Below are 26,312 nucleotides of genomic sequence, written 5' to 3'. Positions count from 1 at the left end.
TGATGTAACTATACTACTACCTTTCAATTCCTTAAATTCACTATGTTCTTTCTAACTTTAGACTTTGTGGTGCTGTTTCCCTTTGTCTATACTTATTTCCTGCCTCATCCTTCTCACCTAATTTGCTTACATCCCAGCAAAAATACCACTTTGTTCTAGAAGCTTTCCCTAACAAGCTTCACCATTCCCCAAATTAGGTCAAGTCCTACTGCAATAAATTTGAATTGAACCCTCTAATTCTTGGAAGAACGCATAACTGTTTTTCAGCTTCCCACCTAGGCTCAAAGCGCCATGAGAGCAGGGACTTCATGATGTCCTCAGAACTTGCCTTCCAATTTTTGTTGAATGAATGAATATCTTCCATTTGTTATGTGATAATATATAGTGTTCTTAGTGAAGCAGAGTGGGAGCCGGTTAGAATAAAAAAAAAAAAAAAACCCAAAACCTGGACTGATTTTAATTATGGCTTCATTATTTATAAATTATGTTTGCCTCAGCAAAGGTACTTCAATTCAGAGACCTTAGTCTCAACAGTTTGAAATTAAAGTAACTGTCACATTCCATAGCTCACAGGGCTATTAAACAAGATCAAAAAAGAAAATATTTATTAAAAATGCTTCAAGGGCACCTGGGTGGCTCAGCTGGTTAAGCATCCAACTCTTGACTTCAGCTAAGGTCATGATCTCAAGGTCTGTGTAACTGAGCCCTGTGTTGTGCTCTGTGCTCTGCAGAGCCTGCTTGGAATGTTCTCCTTCCTTCTCTCTCTGCCCCTCCCGCGTGCGTGCATGCATGCATGCATGCATGCTCTCTCTCTCTCTCAAAATCAATACATAAAAAGTATTTTTAACAATGCCCTGAAATTAAAAGACATTATGTGTTTTTTAATGGCCTTATTTTCCCATAAAGAACCAGACTTAATCCCATTTCCCATAATGCTTGTGTTAGACAAAAGTTACGTGATATGTTACAAGTTATTTGTTATTCAGCAAATACTGAATTCAGAAAGATCAGTATTACTAAACCTAGGATATACCTATGTAGACTGAAGATCTTAAGTTCTAAATTTCTGCTAAGTCATGAAAACAAATAAAAATGTATTATTTACCTCTAGCCGCTTTTACATTAAATCTTAATCTTCTCAGGGCTTCTTCTGTGTCAAAATTGCATTTAACCAATTCATATAATGCCTAGAAAAATAAAAGGCTTCAATATGTGACCCAGAGTATGAATAATTCACGGTTACAATTTCTTACGAAAGTAAAAGCTTTTCCTGAATCCAGTGTGTGTGTTCATCATTTCTGGAGGACAACTAATTCCAGTGAATACAACACAGAATTCTAAAGAAAACACTGAAGAAAAACAAATTCTGGGCACCTGGGTGACTCAGTCAGTTGAGCATCCGACTTTGGCTCAGGTCACGATCTCACAGTTTGTGGGTTCTAGCCCCATGCTGGGCTCTGTGCTGACAGCTCAGAGTCTGGAGCCTGCTTCAGACTTTGCGTTTCTCCGTTTCTCTCTCTCTCTCTCTCTCTCTCTCTCTCCCTCCCTCCCACCCCACTCACGCTCTTTCTCTCTCAAAAATAAACAAACATTAAAAAAGAAAAAAAAAAAACAAATTCCATCCTGATTAATTAACGCTTTTGAATACACTGAAAATGGTAAGCAAATACTCTAACTTGGCAGCCATAATCACTCAGAAATTTAAAAATGAAAATAAACTATTTTATAAAAATCACAAATCCTTTCTTTTTGGCTTTTTGCAGCTCCTATTCTAATTTAAAATAAATGAGAAAAGAAAAGCATTCATTTAAAAAAGGTAAAAAAAAAAAAAAATTGCTGTCATTAGGTTCATTCGTAGGCAACTTGTCTACCATATCCCTAAAACATTATCCCAGATAGTATTCCTAAGTTGATGATATCCACAAGCTCTTAGGAATATCCAAAGGAACTCCAAAATTTTGAAAAAAAGTATATACAGGCAAAATGGTATCATTTGTATTTTAGCTGAAATTACACTAATGAAGTAACCTTAGCTATCGCCGATTCCCTATTGATGACATTATAGGAATTTTGGTGGATATCTTAAGAGTGAGTGTGACAGCATTTGCATCTATAGATGTAAATGGTTAATTTACTTGGGGAAAGTTGTAAGTTATTTCTCCTTTTAAACTGAAGAACACACGATGTTACATTAGTTTCAGGTGTACAACACAGTGATTGGACAACTGTACACATTGTGCTATGCTCACAAGTGTCCCCATATAGTATTATTGACTATATTCCCTATACTGTACCTTTCATCCCTGTGACTCATTTATCCCATAATGTAAGTTACTTCTTACTCATGTACCTGTTCATTGTCTTTTATGTGAGATCCTTCAGGAATTGCTTCTACACCTTTCTCATCACCTGTTCTTCTAGATGCATCCTTAAGAAATACAATCACTTTATCTTCTGGTAAGTACTCAGGGTCCCACAGGAGCTGATCATCATTTTCATATACTAAATTAGTAAAACATAGAAGTTAAAAATAAAATGCCAAATCTTGTTAAGAGTTTGTGTTAAAATACTAACATTAAACAAATAATTCACACTTATAAGCCAACATGTTGAGAATTGAGAGGTACAGCATGGTCCTAGGACTTGCCTAACTTCATTCTTGTTCTTGGATCATATTTTATGGCCTAAGTGATTTAAACAATTTTATAACTGTTTCAGAGCCAAGCTAAGATGACTTAGCTTGAGTTTACTCAAGTCCAAGCTCTCTTGGTTTGAATAGCATCAGCACCATTTACTACCTATATGACCTTGGGCAAGTTACTTCTCTTCTCTCTGCATCATCTGTGAAATGGGGATAACCACATTATCATATTGGGTTGTAAAGATTTAAAGAACTCAAACAATTCTGGCACATTATTAAGGTTCAATGGATGTTAGCTACAACTATTATTTTTGAAATGAGAGGTCTAAAAGAATGCTCACCAAATGTTAACACTGCTTATTTCCTGGTGGTAAGGTTTGGGGTAATTTTTTCTTTTATGTATTTTTCTATGAAGTTTGAAAATATAATGAACATAAATCATTTTCATAAAACAAGAGTCTTTCCGTTTTTAAAAAAAGCATTTCACTTTCATCCGAATTTCCATTATAGTAAGACTAAAGCCTAAATCTCATCACAATTTAAAAAGTGGAAGGAAAGGAGGAAAAACCTAAGATGAGAGCCCTGTGCAAATGTAACTGACAGGAAGATGGAACACAGACAAAAAAAAAAACAAGGAAGAATCAAAAGAGAAAAAGTAACAAATGTGACACCATCACTGCTAGGGGAAGAAAATGCTTCAAGGAGTGCTAGACTGGTTAAATGCTTTTCAATGAACAGTGTAACAACTGAAAAAGGTACAATGGGCTTACTAACAAGGAGGGGAATGTTTTAAGAGCCATTTCTGTGCAGAAATGGAAGCTGAGGCCCCACTAGAAAGGACTGAAGAGTAAACGGAAGGGAAAGAAATAAAGTAGGGACTCTTGAAAAAGTTTGGTTTTAAGAGAGGAGAGACAGGTACAGCCAGAGGGGAGGTAGAGCTGAAGAAAGTTTTTGGTTTTATTGGTTTTTAAACATAAGAGACAATCATTTAAATGCCAGTAGGAAGGAACCAGCTAAAGAAAAACTCTGTATTTAAGAGACAGAGGATAACCGACAGTGTCAAAGTTCCTTGTGTTATTTAAAAAAAAAAAAAAAAAAAAAAAAAAAGGAATTAACAGCAGGGTGTCTGGGGGCTCTGTTGGTTAAGCGTCCAACTTTGGCTCAGGTCATGATCTCACGGTTCGTGAGTTCGAGCCCCACGTCGGGCCCTGTGCTGAGAGCTCAGAGACTGGAGCCTACTTCAGATTCTGTGTCTCCCTCCCTCTCTGCCCTTCCCCTGCTCGCTCTCTCTCAAAAATAAACATAAAAAAAAAAATTTTTTTTTAAAGAAAGGAATTAACAGCTAATTAAGCATCTCCTATGTATGAGGCACTATGTTGGGTGTTTTCATATAAATTACCTTGTCTCACTCTGCACCTCCACTACACACATACACTTTAAAATATCGTTCTACTTTTCTGTTTCCCAAAATAGATACTCTTCTTTAAAGTACAAGGATAGGGGCGCCAGGGTGGCTCAGTCGGTTAAGCAGCCGACTTCGGCTCAGGTCATGATCTCACGGTCCGTGAGTTCAAGCCCCGCGTCGGGCTCTGTGCTGACAGCTCAGAGCCTGAAGCCTGTTTTGGATTCTGTGTCTCCCTCTCTCTCTGACCCTCCCCCGTTCATGCTGTCTCTCCCTGTCTCAAAAATAAACGTTAAAAAAAAAAATTAAAAAAAATAAAGTATAAGGATAATCTCTAGAAAATTTTCCTTAGTAAACCTCATTCCTTCTCTAGCCTGCTGGTATAATCTTAGTGAAACTCTAAATTGTAAATACAATAAAACTACCATCACAAAGTGAATCTGGATATATGACTACTGATTTTTGTTGTCTGCTTAGCCTCTGTTCACTGAAGCGGGAAGTGGGGAAGACTACAGTTTTCATGTTCCTGAGACTGATGGATGGAGGGCGGACAAGGCCTTACAAGAAGTCCTAAGAAAGATGGAAGGTGGTGCGTCCCTGAGTCCCCAGTGTTCTCCCACTTAAATACGCCCATAGTGGGCCTATGAAACAAGCACAGGTGACCTAAAAGATACTTCTGGAATCATTCTGTTAAGTTGCAAATTGCCACAGGATACAGAGATCCTGTCTAAGCTGAGTACACAAACATCACCAGATGGCGCCAAATGACAAGCCAGACCCCTAGAACTGTGACAAGACAGCTAGACAGGCTGACCCTGAGAATACAACACCTCATTTTATACAGTGACAACATACTAAAAAATAACCACAGATGAGAACAATCAGCATTTCCACAGAGAATAAATCACACTGTCTACTGGTTCCAGAAACAGACCAAATTATTTTCCACTTAAGTTTACACTCCAAATAAAATATGACTTTTGACCCTGATCTAAATAAAACAGGCAACGACAGTAACTTTTGTTAAATGTCTGCTGCAGAACAAAATGCCAAGAGTTCAGAAAATCAAAAATCCACCACTACGATAAAACACAGGATAAAATACAGAAGAGAAATAACATCTCTTGTTGTGTAAATCAACTACCAAGCCTAGATGTTAGAATTTTTTAAAAAGCAACCACAAATATATCCACTTTATATTATGGGAGATATAATTCACATGTGATTATAAGTAAACGAAAACATTCTGAAGGCAGGAACACACCTAGTATATTCAAGTTACCCAGGAAAGGGCTTATTATGGAATTTTAAGTAACAAATAAAATGGGTTGTCACAATAAGTTAACAAAGTTCAGTGTGTGTGGTGGTGGTTGGGAGGGTGTGTAGAAAGTCCAGAAACCACCACCACAAATCTGGGAAATTAATCCCCCACGAATAAATTTATATTTATTCACTTTCAGTTTTCATAAGAAGTGTTATTCTGTTTTTTAATGCCGAAGTAAAAATTCAATGTAATCAATGTATCATGAGGATGAAAATGCCAGCTCATAATCAGCTATGGTATAATGAGGTTTACCCCATGTTCTTAAAAGGACACACTGTGATTAATGACATAAATTTCAAGTTGTTTAGCTGAGCGTTTCCTATATGTACAGGCTAAATGAACTGCCTTTTCAACATTATCATCAACTAAGGATAATGCATGTGTACATTTTTTAGTAAGTAACTTCAGAATCAATAATATGTCAAATGTTCATTAGAAACAAAGATTCATGCAGTCTTTTGCTATTCACTGCTTCCAAACTCCTAGCCATCATTTCCTTACTCTAAAACTCATGTCATGCAAGCATGAAAATTAGACTGGGAAGTAGGTATCTTGGCTCCTTTCTCTTAACCCTTTTCCCCCTAAGTAGCCCAACTAATTCTAATCAACCTAGTCCAGGATTCTCAATCTCAGCAGTACTGACACTTTGGGCAGATAATTCTTAGTAGGGGGAGGCGGTGGCAGTCCTCTGTGTGTGTTCCAAGATGGTCAGCGGCATTCAATTCAGTCTTATCACAAAAGGTGCGGTGTTCATTCAGTTTAGTATATGGAAGAAACAATAAAATACATAACTGAAAAATCATGCTTTTCATTTCTACAACACATCTTTGGGAATTAAATCCTTTCCATTTGAGTGAGGCTGACATCACACCCTGGAGCCCCAAGAACAGATAAATGAGCCAGGGCAAACCAGAAGAGTCACTCTTCTCTCTGGTCACAGTAATTACTTCTGGCTGAGTATGACTCAAACAAAGTTAACAGATTCTCTCTAGGACTTTTTCTGGAGCAAAGGTGGATACAGAAGTTTTCATCTGTGCTGGTTCTCTGGCTACAGGGACAGTGTAAAGCGTAAGCCAGGAGCTCCCAGCAGCCATCTTAGCCTGTCTTGTAATAAAGGAAAGAGGGAAAGGAGAGGGACAGCTGATATCAGAAGAACCCCCAAATCCAGTTTTATCTGAAGCCAGGCCACCCAGAACTTTCCAGTTAAGCAATCAGGTAAATTCTTTTTTGCTGAAGCTAACTGAAGAGGGTTTTTGCCAATTGTAAGTAAAACAGCATGAACTGATGGTTTCTGAAAATCTGAAAAATAAAACCTAAATGTAATGAGTAAGATTAATCATCCATTGAATACTAATGTCACTCACTGAGTACTTACAATGTATATGCTGTTAAGGCTACCTGTGAAAATAGCCTATGTAAATCCTCATGATAGGCTCTGTAAATAAATGCTCTTTTACAGCTATTTTATACTGAGGAGAAAAGGAAGTAAACATGTCCAAGGCCAAATGCCTACATACTGATCAAAGTTTACTGACTCCGTATTGGCTTTGTCAACGTTATTCTGCACCCACCTAATACCTCAGCCACCAAATGTTTACTAAGTGCCTATGTAACAGAATCATACCAGGTATTAAGGATGCAAAAAATAAACATGATTACAATACACTGCACTGAGTAAACTGCTAATTTACATAAATTTAAGAAAATTGTAATAGTGTAGTTGAGATTATATAACAACAGATACAGGTTCAAAGAGGAATTTAACGTGACTGTAACAAATCTTGTTTATATAACTGAAACAGAAGTGATAACTGAGGGGCACCTGGGTGGCTCAGCTGGTTAAGCTTGTCAACTCAGTTTCAGCTCAGGTCATGATCCCACAGTTTGTGAGATTCTCTATCTCTCTGCCCCTCCCTACTTGTGTGCGTGCTCTCTCTCAAAAATAAATACTCAGAAATTAAAAGAAAAAAAAAGAAATGATAGCTGATGAGGAATATATATGTTGCATGGAGTCTAGTAAAAAATAAATCAGGTATCAGAGAGAAAAAAAATCATCAGTATCTCTCCAGGATACTCAGTAATAGGGTTTCCTTGTATCAATGAAAAAATTCTAATCCATTTATCAAATAATTCCTACAGTGAAGGTATCAAGGTATCAAAGTTTTGTGGCATTTTTTTTAATGAAAATCACTCCAACCAAATGTTCTCCCTCTTGAATGTGTGCTCACCAAGCCAATGAAAAATATCTTGCAAACTTTTTCCTAGAAGGAACAGAATGCACTAATCTTCAGTATCCCTTTAACAGTTTTTTCCTAACAATGTAATTTACCTAAGTTTCACATGAGTTTGGTTTGTGTGCACAGGGCACCCTAAGTGGTGACAAATTCTGGGTAATATGACAGAAGTATGAATTACTAGAAATACAAAACTGAGGAAAGAACCTATACTACAGTGACCCCTCTAAAGCAGGATCCCCTTGCTAAATCTAGTCGGATCCTCACACCATCTACAATGCTTGAATTCTCATGGTGAGTAAAATTTGTAAATCGTATCTGTTCCGGGAAAAAATAATTATGCATAATTGCTTTCTAAAATTACAATAAAACTGAAAGCATCAAACCCAAATTTAAAACAACGAAAGTTAAAGATCATTTATTTTCTATATCGGACAATACAAACATGTTAAAACATAAAACATATTAAGAACTAATTAAAACTACCTTTAAGCCCTAACACTAACCTGCCATATGTAAAACCAAAATATTTTCCTACCCACCTACAAAATACGAAATTTTCTGACAGACACTACTATTTTTCATAGTCAAAACTTAAAAAATAAATAAATAAATTAGAACAAAGGTCTAACTTTCAGCTCTTTAGTTGGAGAAAGAACTCAATGGTGAACATGTGCTAATCATTATGTAGTACATAAGCAAAGCATAACATTTAAAATTCAGTTACAAGAATAAATACAAATGTCAATGGTTCACTTATTTTTGCACACAACTCCAATGTATTCACAAAACTATGTATAGAATCTTACTATATAACAAAGTCACTCCATATTGTACTTTTAATGTTCCTGTATATTGCAGGAATTAACTTGAAAGTAAGTACAAGCTATTGCTGGTGTGTTAAAACATTTTTGCTGTCACTAGAATTTACTGGCCTGTGGTGTTCTCTTAACTGCCTCTACCTACTGCTTGCCCTGAAAGCAGGTGCATTATAAAGGAAGTTTCTGGAGAGAACACTAAAAGGAAAACAAAGGTCTTCTGCAACTCCAAAAAGCTCTGCATATGTAAGCTGAAATGTGAAGACAACAACTGAAATAAAAGAAATGAACAAAGATTTCTAACACTGAGTGATGTCATACTATACATGAACTCATTAAAAACACACCCACAACATTCTTTCTGGAACTCACCCCAACTGAATAATCTAAAACAGACTTAAGACCTCAAGCATTTTATGTTACTGGAATTTAAGTACTTACGACTTGGAATTTTTATATAAAATGATAGAAAAAATCATGTAAAATTTAAGTATACAAGTTGTTTTCCCAAATTATTTTACAAATAAACAAATATTAAAGTACTCAATTTTAGTGATATTAAAAGTTTCAAAGCTTACCATTAAGCTTTTTAGGTCATTATGTACTTAAGTTTTTTTAAACCTAACAGCTTCCACTGACATAAAACAACCTATTATATTTAATTTATACAGGTTATAAAGGATTTATCCAGGGAAATTAAAATATGAAAAACAAAATTAAAAGTTGAGATGTTTTAAGTCACTCAGTATGAAAAGGCATTCAATTTTTTCTAAGAAAAAACTGGAAAAACAGAAACATTTTCTTCTTACAGAGATAATGAAGGGTCTTCTTTCATAAATCAGTGGGGTAACAAACTGTCCTGGTCTCATTCCATTATAAAATAACAGTTCATCACTTCAAAAGCATAAATTCAAGCTATGTAACTTTACTAATTAACCCACCTTTTTCATTTTCTTTGTATCTACAAATGCCAACTGGAATCTCTGCTTGAAACATGGAGCCCACCATAATCTCCTATTTTAGAAATAACATAACACATTAGTAAGATCTAGTAACACAGATTTTATATCCATTTTCTAACTTTACCATCTTCCTAGGTAAACTGTTCATGGTTTCTCTGTCATAAAAGATACAACCAATTAACTACCTCAGAGGAGTATTGTGAGGATGAATGAGTTAATAATAAAGAGCTTGGGTATGATTGGATGAAAATATTAGTAATAATAATGGGGTGTAATGCAATATACACAGTGAATACAAACTACTTCAAAATATGGAGAAAAAGAAGTAAAAATGAGTTCTTATAATTCAAACTGCAAACACTCTGAAAAACAGAAAAGCAAATTCAGATATATTAAGGTATTTACACTGTAAACTATGGTCCCTGGATCAGCACCATCAGAGTCACTTGGGAAACTGTTAGATATGCAAATGCTCAGCTCTTACCTGAGCCCTACTAACTAGAAACTCTGGGGATGGGACTCAGCAAGCTGCTGTGCAGGTGATTCTGACATACACTCTTATCTGAGAACCACAGATTCAAGGTAAAGAAAAATGGGTTTGTATAAAGCTCTGTAGAGGTCAAATGGATGAAAGCCCACATGGATAAGCAGGTTAGTGACTGACTTTCACAAAACAATACAAAATGAAAAAAGTAACCTCCCCAAAACAAAATTAAATCTTACTTTAGGAAATTTAGTCATCAAATCTATGTAAAATCACAGGTTAGGGGAAGCTGGCTGTTCAGAAAGATAACTGGAGATCATCACCGATGAGATATTACAAAACAGAGGGACCAAGATTATAGACCCTCCTTTATTTGGTGGCTAAATGTTAAGACTGAATCTACTGCATTTTCAAAATGAAGATGTAGGCAGAAAAGGTACAAGTTTCAGGTGACAGTTTACCAGTTTAAATAACAGTTGAAATAACTCTTAGGATTTGAAAAAATTCCTCTTATTGTCAACCCATTGATACCACGATCTCATTTTTTCTAGTATAACTTCAAAGACATACTCTATGCAATTAATTTTTTGCTAAACCTGCATAGGAAAACCAGTCAATTTTCTTTTTAAAAAATTTTTTTTGGGGCGCCTGGGTGGCGCAGTCGGTTAAGCGTCCGACTTCAGCCAGGTCACGATCTCGCGGTCCGTGAGTTCGAGCCCCGCGTCGGGCTCTGGGCTGATGGCTCGGAGCCTGGAGCCTGTTTCCGATTCTGTGTCTCCCTCTCTCTCTGCCCCTCCCCCGTTCATGCTCTGTCTCTCTCTGTCCCAAAAATAAATAAATGTTGAAAAAAAAAAAAATTAAAAAAAAAAAAAAATTTTTTTTTCAACGTTTTTTATTTATTTTTGGGACAGAGAGAGACAGAGCATGAACGGGGGAGGGGCAGAGAGAGAGGGAGACACAGAATCGGAAACAGGCTCCAGGCTCCGAGCCATCAGCCCAGAGCCCGACGCGGGGCTCGAACTCACGGACCGCGAGATCGTGACCTGGCTGAAGTCGGACGCTTAACCGACTGCGCCACCCAGGCGCCCCAAAACCAGTCAATTTTCTAAGAAGAATTCACATACAAGTTTTCTCTACTCTTACAGGTGAATTTTATGTCTTTGATTATAAAAAAAGAGTACCCTACTATCACTTCTTGTGCCTCTTTTAACTTTACTCATCAATGCTTACTTACCAGAGAATAGACAGTCAAGTTATCAACCTTCCCTGTCTCAGGCACTTCTAAAAATACTAATGCCTGGATCCATTCCAGACCAACTAAATTGTAATCTCTGGATAAAGGCCCTGGTAATCAGTATTTAAAAGTTCTCCAAATGATTCTAAACATGGAGCCAGGTTTGAGAACTTCTGGACTAGTGTAAAAATAAGACGACCATCTTTTCCCTATTGAGTTCAGAACACGTTTTTACATGCTAATCTGTAGGGAAGGGAAATAGCACTTAGGAGCATTATGTACCAGGTACCTTATGTGCAATTTTCATTAAATCCTGTGTAATTTTCATTAAATTCTCACCAACTTCAACAAGGCTAAAATTTTTATTTCTGTATTTATGTGAGATGAAACTCAAAACAAGTTCCTCAGGAATGCACTCTTAAGTTCTAGGGCTGTAACTTGGACTCAAATTTGATTTCAAAGCTGTCTCCTCTGTCCCAATTCCTAGAAAAATTTAGTGTCTTACAAGCCTTAGAAGATGATTCAGAATCTTGAAAATTTTTACTACAACAGTCTAAATCATTCTAAAATAAAACAGTCTGGATTTACTGTGGCCTGTTTTATTACGTAATTTCCTGAGGAAGAGAATACTCCCCCATGTTGTCCCTCTTTTAAGCTTTTGTTCCTTCACTAAAAAAAAAATAATAATAATAATAATTCAACACTTACTCAAATACTCTACTGCACACTTCAGACATAAAAACAATTTAAGTTGGAGAAAAGAGATATAAATTTGAATATATGGTAGAAAGTAGTAGTTTAAGGTGACTTTCAAGGTTTTTAGTTTTCATAATTTCTGCATGGTGTAGGAATCAGAAAAAACTGGATTGAAGAACATTTGCCCAAATAGGTCACATAAATAGTAAGTAACTTTTGTGATCCTTGTTTTCTGTCTTCAGCCCCATCTTTCATTCATCTTTCACTCAAATTAATACATACTGCACTGAGCTAAACTTCCCTTACCATTCTAACTCACAATGGTATCGCTGTCTTCTAAACAGCTCCTTGGAAACCCAGAAATGGACCAACTGTGGCTGAAGCCCACAATACCTGGGAGCCCACTCCAAGTTCATTTGAATACTTCATTCTTCTTAATAGAAACTCTTTAAGTATAAGATGTTCTCTTATTTTAATTACCAAGGTGTCAGCTCTTTAAGTCTGCTCCAAGCATCCCAAACCAAAAAACTTTAAACTTAAAAAAAGCAAACAAAAAAACAAAGCCACAAGAAGACTCAAAACTATTAACTAATTAAATAATTAAACAATCATGACTTAAGAAGTATAGCCAGTCCACTGATTTTGATGTTTAGAGCTATTCTGCTTCCAAAGAAATGATTGTTTATGCACTAAATTTAAAATCAGACCTAGGAAAAATAACAGCAAAAAATGCTCAATGTAATTTTTAACAGCAAAACACAGTGATATGTCTCAGTAAGAATGACATCATTTCGGGGCACCTGAGCTCGGTTGGTTGAGCATCCAGCACTTGATTTTGGCTCAGGTCATGATCTCACAGTTCAGAAGACTGTGCCCCATGTCTCTGTGTTGAAAGTTGCTTGGGATTCCCTCTGTCCCTCCCCCTGGCATGCACAGGCTCTCTCAAAATAAACATTAAAGGAAAAAAAAAAAGAGAGGTGCCTGGGTCACTCAGTCAAATGGCCAACTTCGGCTCAGGTCATGATCTTGTGGTTTGTGAGTTTGAGCCCCGCATCGGGCTCTGTACTGACAGCTCAGAGCCTGGAACCTGCTTTGGATCTGTGTCTCCCTCTCTCTCTGCCCCCTCCCCTGCTCGCTCTGTCTCAAAAAAAGAAACATTAGGAAAAAAAAAAGAAAAACAAAAAAAGAAAGAATGGTATCATCCTTCTATATAAATGATTTGCTCTAATCAATTCTACATGATATTTTGACATATTTTCCTAGTAAGTTCAACTGCTTTGCAACAGCTTAAATTTAATTCTTCTACTTTACTGTAAAATTAAGTTGTACAGTTATGTAGTTTTATAATTAAAAACCTATGTCAATATATAATCTTTAGATTCACTTTAGAAATTAACTTATTATGGATAGCTATAGAGAAGCTCAAATGTGTCCCTTTATCCAACATACTCTGAATTGTAAATATCAACATTAATATGTGATGGAAAAACTTACAATTTAAATTATTTAACAAAAGCCACTTTAACAAAACCAAAGCCTCAACTGCTTTCCCAAATTTAAAAAAACATTCACTTGTGATACTTTTTATAGTGCAACAAAAAACTAAATCGGCACTAGCTCGAAATTTCAATTTCTGTTCTTGGTTTGAGATGGATTTGCTCAAAAAGAGTCCAATTCTTTCTATGCCATTATTTTATTTTGTAAAAAAATAAGTATTCTTACTTTGATATATTAAAGGGAAATCTGAACATCTTCCAAGCATTTAAAAAAGGGCTTACCTCAACTTTATCAATATATAGAGCTAGTAAAATAATAATTATACTTGTTTTTAATGTTAATTTACCTAAACTTGGGGAAAATATGGCTCTAACTACCTTTTTCCAGTCTTCTGATGGAATATAATCTTCATCTTCTTCAGATTCTTCTTCTATTTCGCTATCTAGAATAAATAAGACAATATTATAAAATGATTGTTTTTCCTGTCCACATCTGCATATCTAGCTGTATGTTATTTTTACGTCTACCATCGAACATTTAAGTATGCCTGAAAGTATCTGCAGAATAGGGCCAAGATATTTCTAATCAAATAATACCCTATCAGTTTAAAACAGGAAAACAATCCACAAACCTAGGATAATTCCAATCTCAGAAAACCGCATCCTTAGACAATTATTTCCTACGAAAATTTAAAAAAAGGTTTAATTAGAGTCAAGATAATCTGTTCCTGAACCTAATTCTGGTTCTGGTGACAGAATTATAGGAGCTCAATTTCTTCCCTAATAAAACGAGAATTTGGATAAAACAAAAACAGTGGTTTCCAATCAGTGCTCCTTGAGATACTGAGAACTTTTTAGCAACACTCTGTGGGAGTGTGAAGGGAGGCTATGTATGAAGACCTTCATTCTCCTCAACCTCTGTTTTCTTGAGAGCAGGCAAGCTGCCGTTTGTTTACATTTGGAGTAAAATTGTATTTACATACTGGGATAGGAAATCTAAAACCTACTACATGTTTCAGCATCTTCTCAACTGTAAAATGGCATACAAAGTTCAAAAGGGTAAATTACATTCAGGAATTAAATCTTCCTATGGAAAAGCTAAGATAGGCAGTATATATACATAGCTTTCATGCATACATGCATCACAACTGAAATACCAGATCATGAAATAAATATTGTTTTAGAATGCAGTCACTTAGCATCCCACTTTTAACCAAACTTTGGCAATTTATCTAAGAAGAAAAAGGAAAAACACCAGATTTTCACCAAACTTAAAACACAGTAATTTCATTAACCCATCTCTTTTTATAGTGATACACTTTTTCAAGTGGACCAGATCTTTGATCAAAACTCACAGTAAATTTTTTTTTAATGTTTGAGTGTGAGAGGGCAGAGAGAGAAGGAGACACAGAATCTGAAGCAGGCTCCAAGCTATCAGCACAGAGCCTGATGCAGGGCTTGAACCCACGAACTGCAAGATCATGACCTAAGCCAAAGTCAGTCGTTTAACTGACTGAGCCACCCAGACTCAGTGCGTAAAACTCACAATAAAATATTAGCAGCACTACATTCACTTGCAAACTAAGTATGTAACAGAAATCCTTCACACGAAGCAGTAGCCATGTTTAATCAGTTATTACATTACCACACATTTCATGACAGGTGGTTGTTCTTCGAGTGTTTTTCTGTCTTTTAAATAAAGTATAGAAATTTAGACCACAAGTCTGAACCAATAACACTAATGGTTGCCTTTTTCTTATCAAAGAGCTGTCACCTACAGTAATGATTCCTGCTTAGAATGAAATACCATGGAGCAAATGAAGCATGCAAATATTCAAGATACATACATTAAATGTCTCAACTACTGGTCATCTGTGGCTAGATTACAACTGTAGTAAAATTAGGAGATCTTCCATATAAAACATATTATCATTTCAAGAGTAAACCACTTCTTTAGAACTAGGAACCACTGATTAGAAAAAAGCAATATTTATGAATATAGGTAAAAAAGGCTAAAAGGCAAAGAAAGTAGAAAATTAACACCGAGGAAAATACCAGGAGAAATAAAAAAAGATGACCATGAAACAAACCAAATTCAAAGAAGCATTGGGGGGAAAAAAAGGAACACGTTCAAAATCAAGTAGTACAGTGATGCAACAATTATTGCAATCTACTCACGGACAAAAAGGGCCCTAGCACTGCTAAACTAATAGCCTAGAACAAAACCTAACACTGTTCAGCGAGATTTCAGAGTAAATGAATTCAAACAGATGAGTGAACAAGAAATGGAATTTTCCATCATATATTAAATGGTAAAAATTATCCACACAGCAACCAGTGATACTTACTTGTATCAAAATATTTACATCGACGTGGCCGGATTATTTCTTGGGCATCTTGAGAAGCAACAGATTGTGACGGATCATCATTGGAAGACTGAGTTTCATCCTCTTGACCTGATGAGTCCTTTATATTCTCTTCCTGTAGAATAAAAAAATTAAATTTCTTTAAGATGTAAGGAAAACTGTTGCAGATGAAAGGTTACAGCATTCCAAATACAACTAGAAGACTAAAATAAATACACTAAATTCATCATGGTATTCTGGGCTGGATCCTGGAACAGAAAAAAGGACATTAGTGGAGAAACTGGCAAAATCTGAATCGTCTATAGTTTAATTAATTATAGTTTAATTAATTAATATGGTTAACAGTACCAGTGCCAATTTCTTACTTGACAATATACCATGGTTACATGAGATATAAACAGGGGAAGTCAGGTAAAAAGTATATAGGAACACTCTATACGATCTTTGAGCTTCTCTATAAATCAAATTATTTCAAAACAGAAAAAGAAAACTGAATATAGAACTACCAATTGGCTTTTATTACTTAGAAACAGTATTTTTTTTTAAGTTAGTTCAAATTTACTTACAAGAGACATTGAAAAGAAATGCACAAAAACACAGATAAAACTATTACTTTCTCAGGAGTAGATTACAGGCAACTTCCAATATTAATAAATTACTACTACAACAAGAATAAAGACTACAATCTTAAGAATTACTGTGTATAACCTTACTTTATTTTCCCCACTACAGCCACTGTTATCATCATTATCAGCATCTTCATCGTCTTCACCTTCTTCTTCCTCTTCCTCCTCCTCCTCATCTTCTTCAGGGAGTCGAATAGTACTATCATAACCATAAAGACTGAGAAGTTCATGAATTGGCATGTCTCCTTCCTAAATAGACCAAAAAAAAAGTTAACTTCTGAATAAATGATTATTTCCTTTTCCTGTAATTCACAGATCTACAGCCTTCATTCCACACAAAACTTTTAGACCTGTATCGAGAATTCTCAAATCATACAAGGTGAGCCAAAATAATTCTGAAGCCTAGGAAAATCCTAGTCTTTCAAGAATTTCTATAAGAGACTGATCAATTCTAATTGCTAACAATAACAAAAAAAAGTAACACTGGCTTAGAATTAGAACCGTTCTTCTGTGCAATCAATAAATGTAGCTTGACAGTTAACACTATGTATAGATACTCACACTTAGGAGTACCATATACAATTTGGGAGTGGGAAAATTAAAAGAAACAATAAGAAACAATAAAACAAAAAGAAACAAACACATTAAAAGAAACAATAATGATAATATAAGAATAATACTGGATTACATCAGTCATACATTCTTTTCTAGGGTTACCTATAATCATGTAAAATCATGTCATATGCAATCCTTACAATCTATTTTACAAAACTGTTATATTACCCCATCTCACAGATGAGAAACTCAGGCTCACAGATTAAGCAACTTCCCCCAAAATGATACAGGGTACAAATAGTAGAGCCAGAATTCAGGTCTAATTCCAAAAGCCTATACTCACTCTTCAGTACGTTAGAATACTGCTTCAGCCAGTAATACCCATAAAAAACATACCTCCTGAGAGTGAAATGAAGAAATATCCATATGCAATGAAATGAAATCAAGTGTTCTATAGAAGGTACTCTAATAATCAGTAATCAAGTGATATAAAGTATCAGGGAAATAGGAGACTATTTTGACTATAAAAAGAAAATGTAAGGGTTTTTGGGTGGCTCAGTCAGTTAAGCGTGCAACTTTGGCTCAGGTCATGATCTCGCGGTTTGTGAGTTTGAGCCCCACGTCGGGCTCTGTGCTGACAGCTCAGGCCTGGAGCCTGCTTCAGATTCTGTGTCTCCCCCACTCTGCCCCTCCCCTGCTCACACTCTGTGTCTCTCTGTCTCTCAATAATAAATAAACATTAAAAAAAAATGTAATCCAAATCACCTGAACATATTACACACACATTCACGCACACCCTCCTTCTACAACCCCTGCTCCACCTCTCTGAGAAAAATTTAATAGGCAGTTTTGAACCTACCAGAAGGGCAACCATGAAACAAAACATGCTTTGTATTTCTCCAGCAGTCTTGCAGCATTATTCATGGACAGAAAGAAGTTGCCCATGTGTTACATACATTGTTCCAATAGAGATGGATAAATCAGATTGGATGATATAACCTGATGACACTAAGTACTTAGATCATTTAACTCTCATCACTCAGAATTTGTGTGCAGGAAGCAACTACTGTTTATAATTTGAAAAATTTTTCTTATAGAAAGAGGTAGGAAGAAAATTATTTTTAACACGGGTATTTCACATTGTAAATGGAGATTCTAGTTATATATTAGTTTGTGAATCTATCTCTAAAAGAGAAATCAATTCTGAGAGCCCTGGTGACCCCCAACAGCCACAACCTGAAAAGTGGTAACTGTAACAGGTAAGGTACTACCACTCCAGCTGAATGACTAGCTGGCATACTTAACTGGCATCTCCTATTGTGTTTCTCAAAGTGCAATAACACAAACAGTGCTTGAGGTGTTCAAGGATCTAATCCATGCAGAGATCCACGTACCATGGACCTGGTACAGGACACAGAAATTTGGAATTAGAAAATCAGGATTTAAGAACTAAAACAGAACTTCAAAATCAAGAAAGTAGAATAAAAGAAAGCTACAGAAATGGTTGGTTGTATACACAGTAATAACGAACAGCCGCCCTAAAGTGTCTTCTATGTGCACATTTGTGATAAGTGCTTTGATTCCACTATCTTATTCTCTCTCTTCTGAACAAGAGCAAAGGAAGAGTATTATGCAATCTCAACAGATCTTTAAAAGCACCAGTGGGACAGTTTATTAACTTTATGTACAAGTAAGAAAACCAAGCAGAAAGAAACCTCATGCCCTGAGAGACTTTTCTATAATACCTAGACCTAATCCCAGCTCGTATTTTCCATAAACTCATTCTATACCACAAATTAGAAGGTCTGACAATGGCAGTCACTACTATGAACAAGAACGCACCAAAAAAGCTTCAGCATTAAGTTTGCAACTAACAGTTACACAGACCTTAAGAATTCATGAAGAGTTTGTTTCATCAATATCTCATCTTTAAAACTTCCCTAATATAGACTGCTATTACGTCTGATTTTTAAAAGTGAGTTAACTGATACTTTGAAAGAACATACAAAGTAGGTAGGTTATCAATCAAATGTCTGCGGGCTTTCTAGCTTTGGTTTCTTATATTTGAGGGCAACAGAATCACCTTGAGGGCTTATCAAAACAGAGTGCTGGGCCCCATCCAAGTTTCTACTATAGTAGGGCAGAGGTTGGGCCTGAGTATCTGCACTTATATGTGCACTTTATATGTGCCAGGTGATACTGATGCTCTTGGTATGAGACTACCTTGAGAACCACTTATATTACAGTCTAAGATACCTGCAAATTTCCTTTCCAGTGAGAGGTAATAAAGTTTGATTATTATTGTTAATAAGGCTTATCACTAACATCTGTTAACCCAGGTCAGTTATATGTCAAAAGGATAGGTGACATACTAACTGCATGGAACAGTTTTTTTGTTTTCTTTTTTTGGGTTTTTTTTTAATTACTATCGGGAACGTGGAATGTCTCATTTCCATGGTTAGGTCAAGAATTTTTCCTCCTAGATAAGCATTTAAGAAGTATGATTCACTTGAGCTCTCTTCCAGCCATCCAAGATGCCAAAAGGAAAGAAGGCTAAAGGGAAGAAGGTGGCCCCAACCCCTGCTGTCATGAGGAAGCAGGAAGCCAAGAAGGTGGTCAACCTGCTGTTTGAGAAGAGGCTCAAGAGTTTTGGTATCGGACAGGGTACCTAGCCCAAAAGGAACCCCACCTGCTTTGTCAAATGGCCCCGCTACATCCAACTGCAGCAGCAAAGGGCTAGTCTCTATCAATGTCTGAAAGAGCCTCACGGGATTAACAGGTTCACCCATGTCTTGGACTGCCAAATAGCTACTTAACTGCTTTAGCTGACCCATAAATACAGACCAAAGATGAAGAAAGAGAAGAAAACAGAGACTGTTGACCCGGGCTGAGAAGAAAGCTGCTGACAAAGGGGATGTCCCCATTAAGAGGCTGTCTGTCCTTCCAGCAGGGGTTAATACTGTCACCAACTTAACAGAAACAAGAAGGCTCAGTTGGTAGTGATTGCACATGCTGTGGATCCCCCTGAGTTGGTTGTCGTCCTGACTGTCCTGCGTTGTGAGATGGGGATTTCCCACTGCATTATCAAGGGGAAGGCCAGGCTGGGCTACTTGGTCCACAGGAAGACCTGCACCACTGTCACCTTCACACAAGTTAACTTGGAAGACAAAGGAGCTCTGGCCAAGCTGGTGGAAGCCATCAGGACCAATTACCATGACAGATATGATGAGATCTGCGGTCACTGGGGAGGCAACATCCTAGATGCAAAGTCAGTAGCTCACACTGCCAAGCTAGAAAAGACAAAGGCTAAACAACTGGCCACCAAGCTGGGCTAAATGTTGAGTCTTCTGTACATAAAAAGCAATAAAAAAGTTCCCTTTAAAAAAAAAAAAAAAAAAAAGAACTGTGACTCACTTTTCATTTCTCAAAGAAAAATTTAGCAACACTGCTAATATTGACTAAGCAGAGAACGGGGGAGAATTGAAAGTGGTTGGTCACAATACATTTGGAGACCTAACTGAATGTGAAGAGACAGTAACAGAACTGACAGATAAAGAAAAGTCACTCAAGTCAGAGGAAATGACTATCGCACACGTACAGAAACAAAAATGAATACAAGGTTACCCTAATTAGAGCAGAAGGCATCTGTAGTAACTAAAGTAAGTTCGATCTTGTATTTTTACCTTTCTCTAGTTTCACTTAGTTTCTAGTAGGAAGTGTTACGCTCTACTTTTGACTGCATTTGAGAGTAACTGTTGAGCAGTGATTGACACTACAAGGGCTTAGGGAAGATTATACATGTAACAAAATGTTCCAGATGGACTTTGGCAGGGAAAGATTTAGTTTGCCAGAGACAGAGCTAGGTTGGAATCCACTGCTATTGTTCACATGTAGTATAATTAGAGCCTAAACTAGTTAAATTAGTGGATGTGGTAGAGAAAAAACTCAAGAGACCTTGAAGAAATCAACAGGATTTAACCATTAGTAAAGAGTGATTAAGAGGTCTTGGTGACACTGAATCTCTGTTCTAGACACTCCTTATTCCCAGATACACATTCATATGACTTCTAAAACAGTTCTAAGAAATATTAAAAACAATAAATTAAAACCAATAAAGTTCTAATAAACTTCAAAGTTAATTTTAGCTGGGTTCTATCACGTGTAAACAAAATATCCTTGCCTATTCCACTGAGGAAATGCTTGCTTAATATTAACAATAAAGGATATAGCGGTTTTACGCTTTTGCTTAGGTATTGACTTTTAACTTAATTTCTTGTCACCTAATACCAAGTTAGTAAGCAACAAGTTAGTAAACAACAATCAAGACTGACTGAGGAATACAAGACAGAGTTTGACATTAGTATAAAAAATATCTTACTTCAACTAAGGTATAAAGTGAAGATCTTGCAACAAACACTGAGCTACAAGTACTACAATAAAAACCAAAATCAATTTTGCTGAGGAATCCTCAGTTTCAAATTCAAGTAGCATTTATTATGTCCCTACTATGCACTAATGGATGTACGTAGCATTTAACAAGTACCCTGTAAGGATAATTTATTGTCTGCCCCACCCCCTCAAATCCTTTCTCTTTCTATTTCCATATTCATCTTCTTTCAGGAATGTTCTTTCCTCCATTCCAAGCATGTATTTTGATTGAGAGCTCACTTTCTGGACTACATAGCATCTGATCCAATTGGAATCACTGCATTCCTGGCCATAAGTTTGGAATGGGCACGTGACCCAAGCCTGGCCATAGTTTGTTTCCAGATTTGTACCAACAGCAGCTAAAAAAACATAGAGTATCTTAAGCAGTACATCTTGGAGACCTGGAAACTGACAGCATATAAACAAAGTTGGTCTAAAAAGGATGCCACCATGTAGAACAGCAGAAACAGAAAATATCTTTTGGTGGCACTGAGTCCCTAAGGACTAGATATCTCTCTGCCCTTATTAAAATTACATGAGCCTTACATTAAATTCCTTATTTTGTCTAAGTAAGTTCAAGATGGATCTCTATTATTTGCCTCCAAAAATACTGATATAAACAGTAATGACACCCTATAAAACAAATGTTCCTTGCCATTTGTCTCTGAAAAAAGACTAAAAGCTGAATAAAATGTGGCTGACTCAGCACATTATTATACTGGGGTCTGCCAGTCACCTGTTCCAGATAATCTCTCATTAACTTATATGGTCAAAGTCTATGTTCCATAAGGTACTAATAAGGGGCTTTCCTCAAGTTAAACTGAAACACCACAAGAAAGTAGTAGTGTCTTATTACCATCCATATAAATGTAGTATGTAAGTATAGAAATGGGAGAAACAAAGTGAAAGAAAAAATTATGGGTCAAGTAGAATGGAATGTCACAGTTTGGGGGTTACAAGTACCTTTGAGAATTTTATGAATGATAAAAACTACTAAGATTTATTGAGTGATTATCACATAGGACACTATGCTAAATGTTTTACGTATATCATCCTTGTAGTAACACTGCCGCTTAATGAAATTAAGTAACTTGTCCAGAGTCACACACCTGCAGTAGAGTTTTGAATCAGGAAGTCTGACTAAATGTTTCACAGTACCTTTACATATACATGCATATGTACTGCCTTCCTCAAAACCGAGAAATATAAGGAATAAGAAATATAAGGAAGGGGTGCCTGGGATGCTCAGTTGGTTAAGCGTCCGATTCTTCATTTCGGCTCAGGTCATGACCTAACGGTTCATGGGACTGAGCCCCATGTTGGGTACTAACGCTGACAGAGTGGAGCCTGTGTGGGATTCTTTCTCTCTGCACCTCCCTTGCTTGCGTGCACAAGTGCGCGCTGTCTCTCTCTCTCTCTCTCTCAATAAATGAATGAATGAATGAATGAATGAATGAAATATATGGAAGATATGGACATAGCACAAAATGAATAAAAATACAGGAACATGGACTATACTTGCATATTGTGCTTTAAGAAATAAGTTGAAGGGCGCCTGGGTGGCGCAGTCGGTTAAGCGTCCGACTTCAGCCAGGTCACGATCTCGCGGTCCATGAGTTCGAGCCCCGCGTCAGGCTCTGGGCTGATGGCTCAGAGCCTGGAGCCTGTTTCCGATTCTGTGTCTCCCTCTCTCTCTGCCCCTCCCCCGTTCATGCTCTCTCTCTGTCCCAAAAAATAAACGTTGAAAAAAAAAAATTAAAAAAAAAAAAAGGAAATAAGTTGACTAAGCACGGTAACAAAAAGAGGAGCAATCATGTCTGCATAACCTAAAAGGAGGCTAGCTGGAGGTGAAAAGAACAGATGTTTTCAAAAGACATTTTATCTATCTGCCATATAACTTCAAAACAGTAAAGTTACCAAATAACTACAGCACTATTTTAAGGTTGGAGTGGTGTCCATCTGCCAGCCATAGAGGAGTTCATGTTAGTCTTTTTAGAAATGACTGCAGGAGACAGCAGATATTGGCTATTCAAGGGTCATCTGTTGGATGGACACAGTACGCTTCTTATACTGTGTACCACAACCAATTTACCAGTAAATGCTACTGAAAGAAGAGGGGAAGGAGGAGGAAAGAGACTGATTTCCAGCCAGGATGGCATAAGGGACTACACATCCAGACTGGACTAGAGAGACCAGACCGTTCCTAAGGTAAACAACCTCTTGGGGTTGTTGGGGCTTCACTATAAGATAAACTATAAAGGGATGGAGGCAGTTAACTTTTCTTTAGAACTCCCACACTGGGGTTTCTTTTTATTCTATGTAATTCTTGTCATGTGTACACTTCACAAAACCCTCTCACATTTTAATCTTTATTTTCCAGTTCTGGAGATTCACCAGATGGTTATGTGTCTAGCACTTCAAAATGAGTATTAAGTATAATATTGTTATAACATGATTTTAAAAATACAGATAAATACGTAAAGATATAGCTGATCCTGATCCCCCTTCTCCCAAACAGACTGCTACATTTGTGCCATTCAAAACAAGACTTTGAATTTTAAGAGTACATTTGAAAAACAGAGTTAAGCCAGCTTGCATATTGCTACTCAAGCAAACAAAAGTATATTCACTACAGGAACGATTCTGATACCCCTTCTAAGATTACCACTATAAATTCTAACCTGTATATCTAATTCTATAAAATATTCAAATGCTGAACTTACATAATTATTTTATATTAAGATTCATGCCTGTATTGAACTGTACAAATGTAACAACAAACATCAAAGCTTCTTCTATGAAAAGCTACTTTTCACTTAAAACTTTAGATTTCAAACTGAATGAACTTAAAACTACACGCCATGCAATTATTGACAATTCCTGAATGAATTGCTAGTCAAAATTCTGCCACAAGTCCATGTCATACAACCAACATGCCAGGTAAAAAATCACCTGATTCTTGACAGAACTGTAATGTTTCATTTGTATAAAAGAATATCAGTAATCAGTGAGAAAATCTGGCTCATTTTTTAAATAAAAACAAAAACCAGTTTGGTTTGGTTCATACCTAAAAAGTTTATAACTTTAAGAAACACAACATATTGGCCCTAAACTAGCTTAGCTGCAGGTTACAGATGAAAGCATTGGTAATTATGCGCAACTTAAACCTAAATTTTAATTATTCTGGGAAAAGTTAGAAGCATCTGAAAAGATGTAAGACAGCCTGTTTGAGGAGAATGATAAAAGATTGGCTCCCCTTTCTCTTCCTTTCTATATCCTCTATAAAAAATTCTATTTTAAATTCTTTTTCCTAAGGAAGGGTCACCTGAAAGCAAATATGGGGAGGCTGTAAAAGACCAAAGGAGGCAGAATAAAGGAGAAATAGGAAACAACAACACGCCCAAACTTTTAGCAAAGCTCATTAGCAATTTTGTACTAATTAAATGTAATAGCCTGTTTTCAGAAACAGAAAAAAAAAAAAAAAACAACAACCAATAATCATTCTACCACACAACCTGTACTGATTATCTCCTCCTGAGTGACTACTTAATTATTTGAGCAACGTAGAGTGTGAGAAAATGGAATATATAAGATTTTCCTCCTTTCAGGGTTATCCCATGGATGGGTTATTCAGAAATGAAAATATACGTAAAGTGATAGAAGTTTCTGTGAAATACAGGCAAATAACTGCCTTCCATTTAATGAATATATGAAGTGACTGCGATTGAGCCCTAAATCAACCATTTCCTTTGATGTTCACGTAGGTTCTAGATCATTCAAACAAACTCTAACAGTCTTCTGAATGACTTTCTAGCCTCTTGTAAAGAACAGTTTTGACTCCAGGCTCCTCAAGTGCTTTTTAACCCATTCTTGAAAAGCTTTTATAACAACTATACATCATGGTCACTAAGACCAATTGTTTTCTGGCTTAAAACAATAAAACACTGAATTGCTTAGGCACTGTGGATTAAGCTAGTTTTAATTACTAAAAGATCCAAAAGGGGACCATCTGACAAGATTTGACTAAATAGTAATAGAATTCCTTTTCTAGTTCTTTAAATGTGCAATATAAAAACTAAAACTCGGCAACACATATTACTATACAGGAATTAATTTTTCCAAAATATTATGTACTCTAAACGTGTAAAGGCTGACACTACGTCTTACTTATTTTGTATGTTCTTTTTGTCATGGGGTGTAGCAGATCATATACATAATACATTTTAATAAGAGCATACCAGTGATTTATCCTTTCGTCCAAAAAGTTTGACCACCACCAGGAAATACACTGGTGAATAAAACACTGTCCCTCCTCTCATGGGACTAAATGAGGACACAGACAATAAATGAGACAAACATATAATTACAAATTGTGTTAGTTATAAAGAAAGCATTGAATGGGGTACAGTGGATTAAAAAAAAAGCTAACTGGGAACAGGTAAGGTCACTGTGAGAAGGCAACATTAAGCCCAGACTTAAGGGGATAAGGAACCAGCCTCAGAAAACACATACCGAGGAGCAGGAAAGAGCTGAAAGGCCTTGAAGCAGGAAGAAACAGCTTATCTAAGAACAGAAGCACCTGGTGTGGGTATGTAACAGCATGACAGGGGCCTTGCTGGCCAGGTCAAGGAGTTTGGATTTTCTTCCCATGTAACAGGAAGACACTGCAGTTTTAAATAAAAGGCTGACACAACTGCACTAGTATTTTGAAAATACCATCATGATTATTATAGAAATATACCGGATGAAAGAATGGTAAAAGAGGAGAATCCTCTTTTAAAAATGGAGAATCCAGTTAGGAAGCTATGGTAATAGGCTAGGCTAGAAATGATGGTGACCTGGGCAAGACAGTGGCAGCAGAGATAGAACAACAGTCAGATAAGAGGTATCTTTGTGGAAAGAAATGACAGGCTTATTCAGGATTGGTATTAGGAATGAAGGAAGAGGATTTCCTGATTTCTGATTTAGGCAATAAGGTAAAACAGTGCCATTTTTTATGTTGAGGATAGGGAAGGAACAGATGGAGGAAGTAGGAGATCAATCAAC

General features: G+C 36.4%; 1 protein-coding gene and 1 pseudogene across 13 annotated transcripts in view; one reads left to right on the top strand and one right to left on the bottom strand.

Annotated features, from left to right (window-relative positions):
- Positions 1–26,312, bottom strand: part of MIER1 (MIER1 transcriptional regulator) — a 60,863-nt gene that overhangs the window by 13,388 nt on the left and 21,163 nt on the right. For 8 of the 13 annotated variants that reach the window (XM_043575205.1, XM_043575207.1, XM_043575209.1 and 5 more), the window contains 7 exons: positions 16,371–16,532; positions 15,640–15,772; positions 13,924–13,971; positions 13,670–13,734; positions 9,361–9,433; positions 2,351–2,502; positions 1,106–1,187 (listed from right to left, as the gene is read on the bottom strand). In XM_043575205.1, the coding sequence (XP_043431140.1) occupies positions 1,106–1,187; positions 2,351–2,502; positions 9,361–9,433; positions 13,670–13,734; positions 13,924–13,971; positions 15,640–15,772; positions 16,371–16,532 (715 nt within the window). The remainder of the gene's footprint in view (positions 1–1,105; positions 1,188–2,350; positions 2,503–9,360; positions 9,434–13,669; positions 13,735–13,923; positions 13,972–15,639; positions 15,773–16,370; positions 16,533–26,312) is intronic. The other 5 variants (XM_043575206.1, XM_043575208.1, XM_043575213.1 and 2 more) reach the window with 1 other exon arrangement.
- LOC122480612 lies at positions 19,367–20,380 on the top strand (annotated as a pseudogene).

Source organism: Prionailurus bengalensis, chromosome C1 (assembly GCF_016509475.1).
Source record: "Prionailurus bengalensis isolate Pbe53 chromosome C1, Fcat_Pben_1.1_paternal_pri, whole genome shotgun sequence".
Classification (NCBI taxonomy): domain Eukaryota; kingdom Metazoa; phylum Chordata; class Mammalia; order Carnivora; family Felidae; genus Prionailurus; species Prionailurus bengalensis.
Note: the sequence above shows the minus strand (reverse complement) of the source record. Positions and strands in the feature narration are given on the sequence as shown.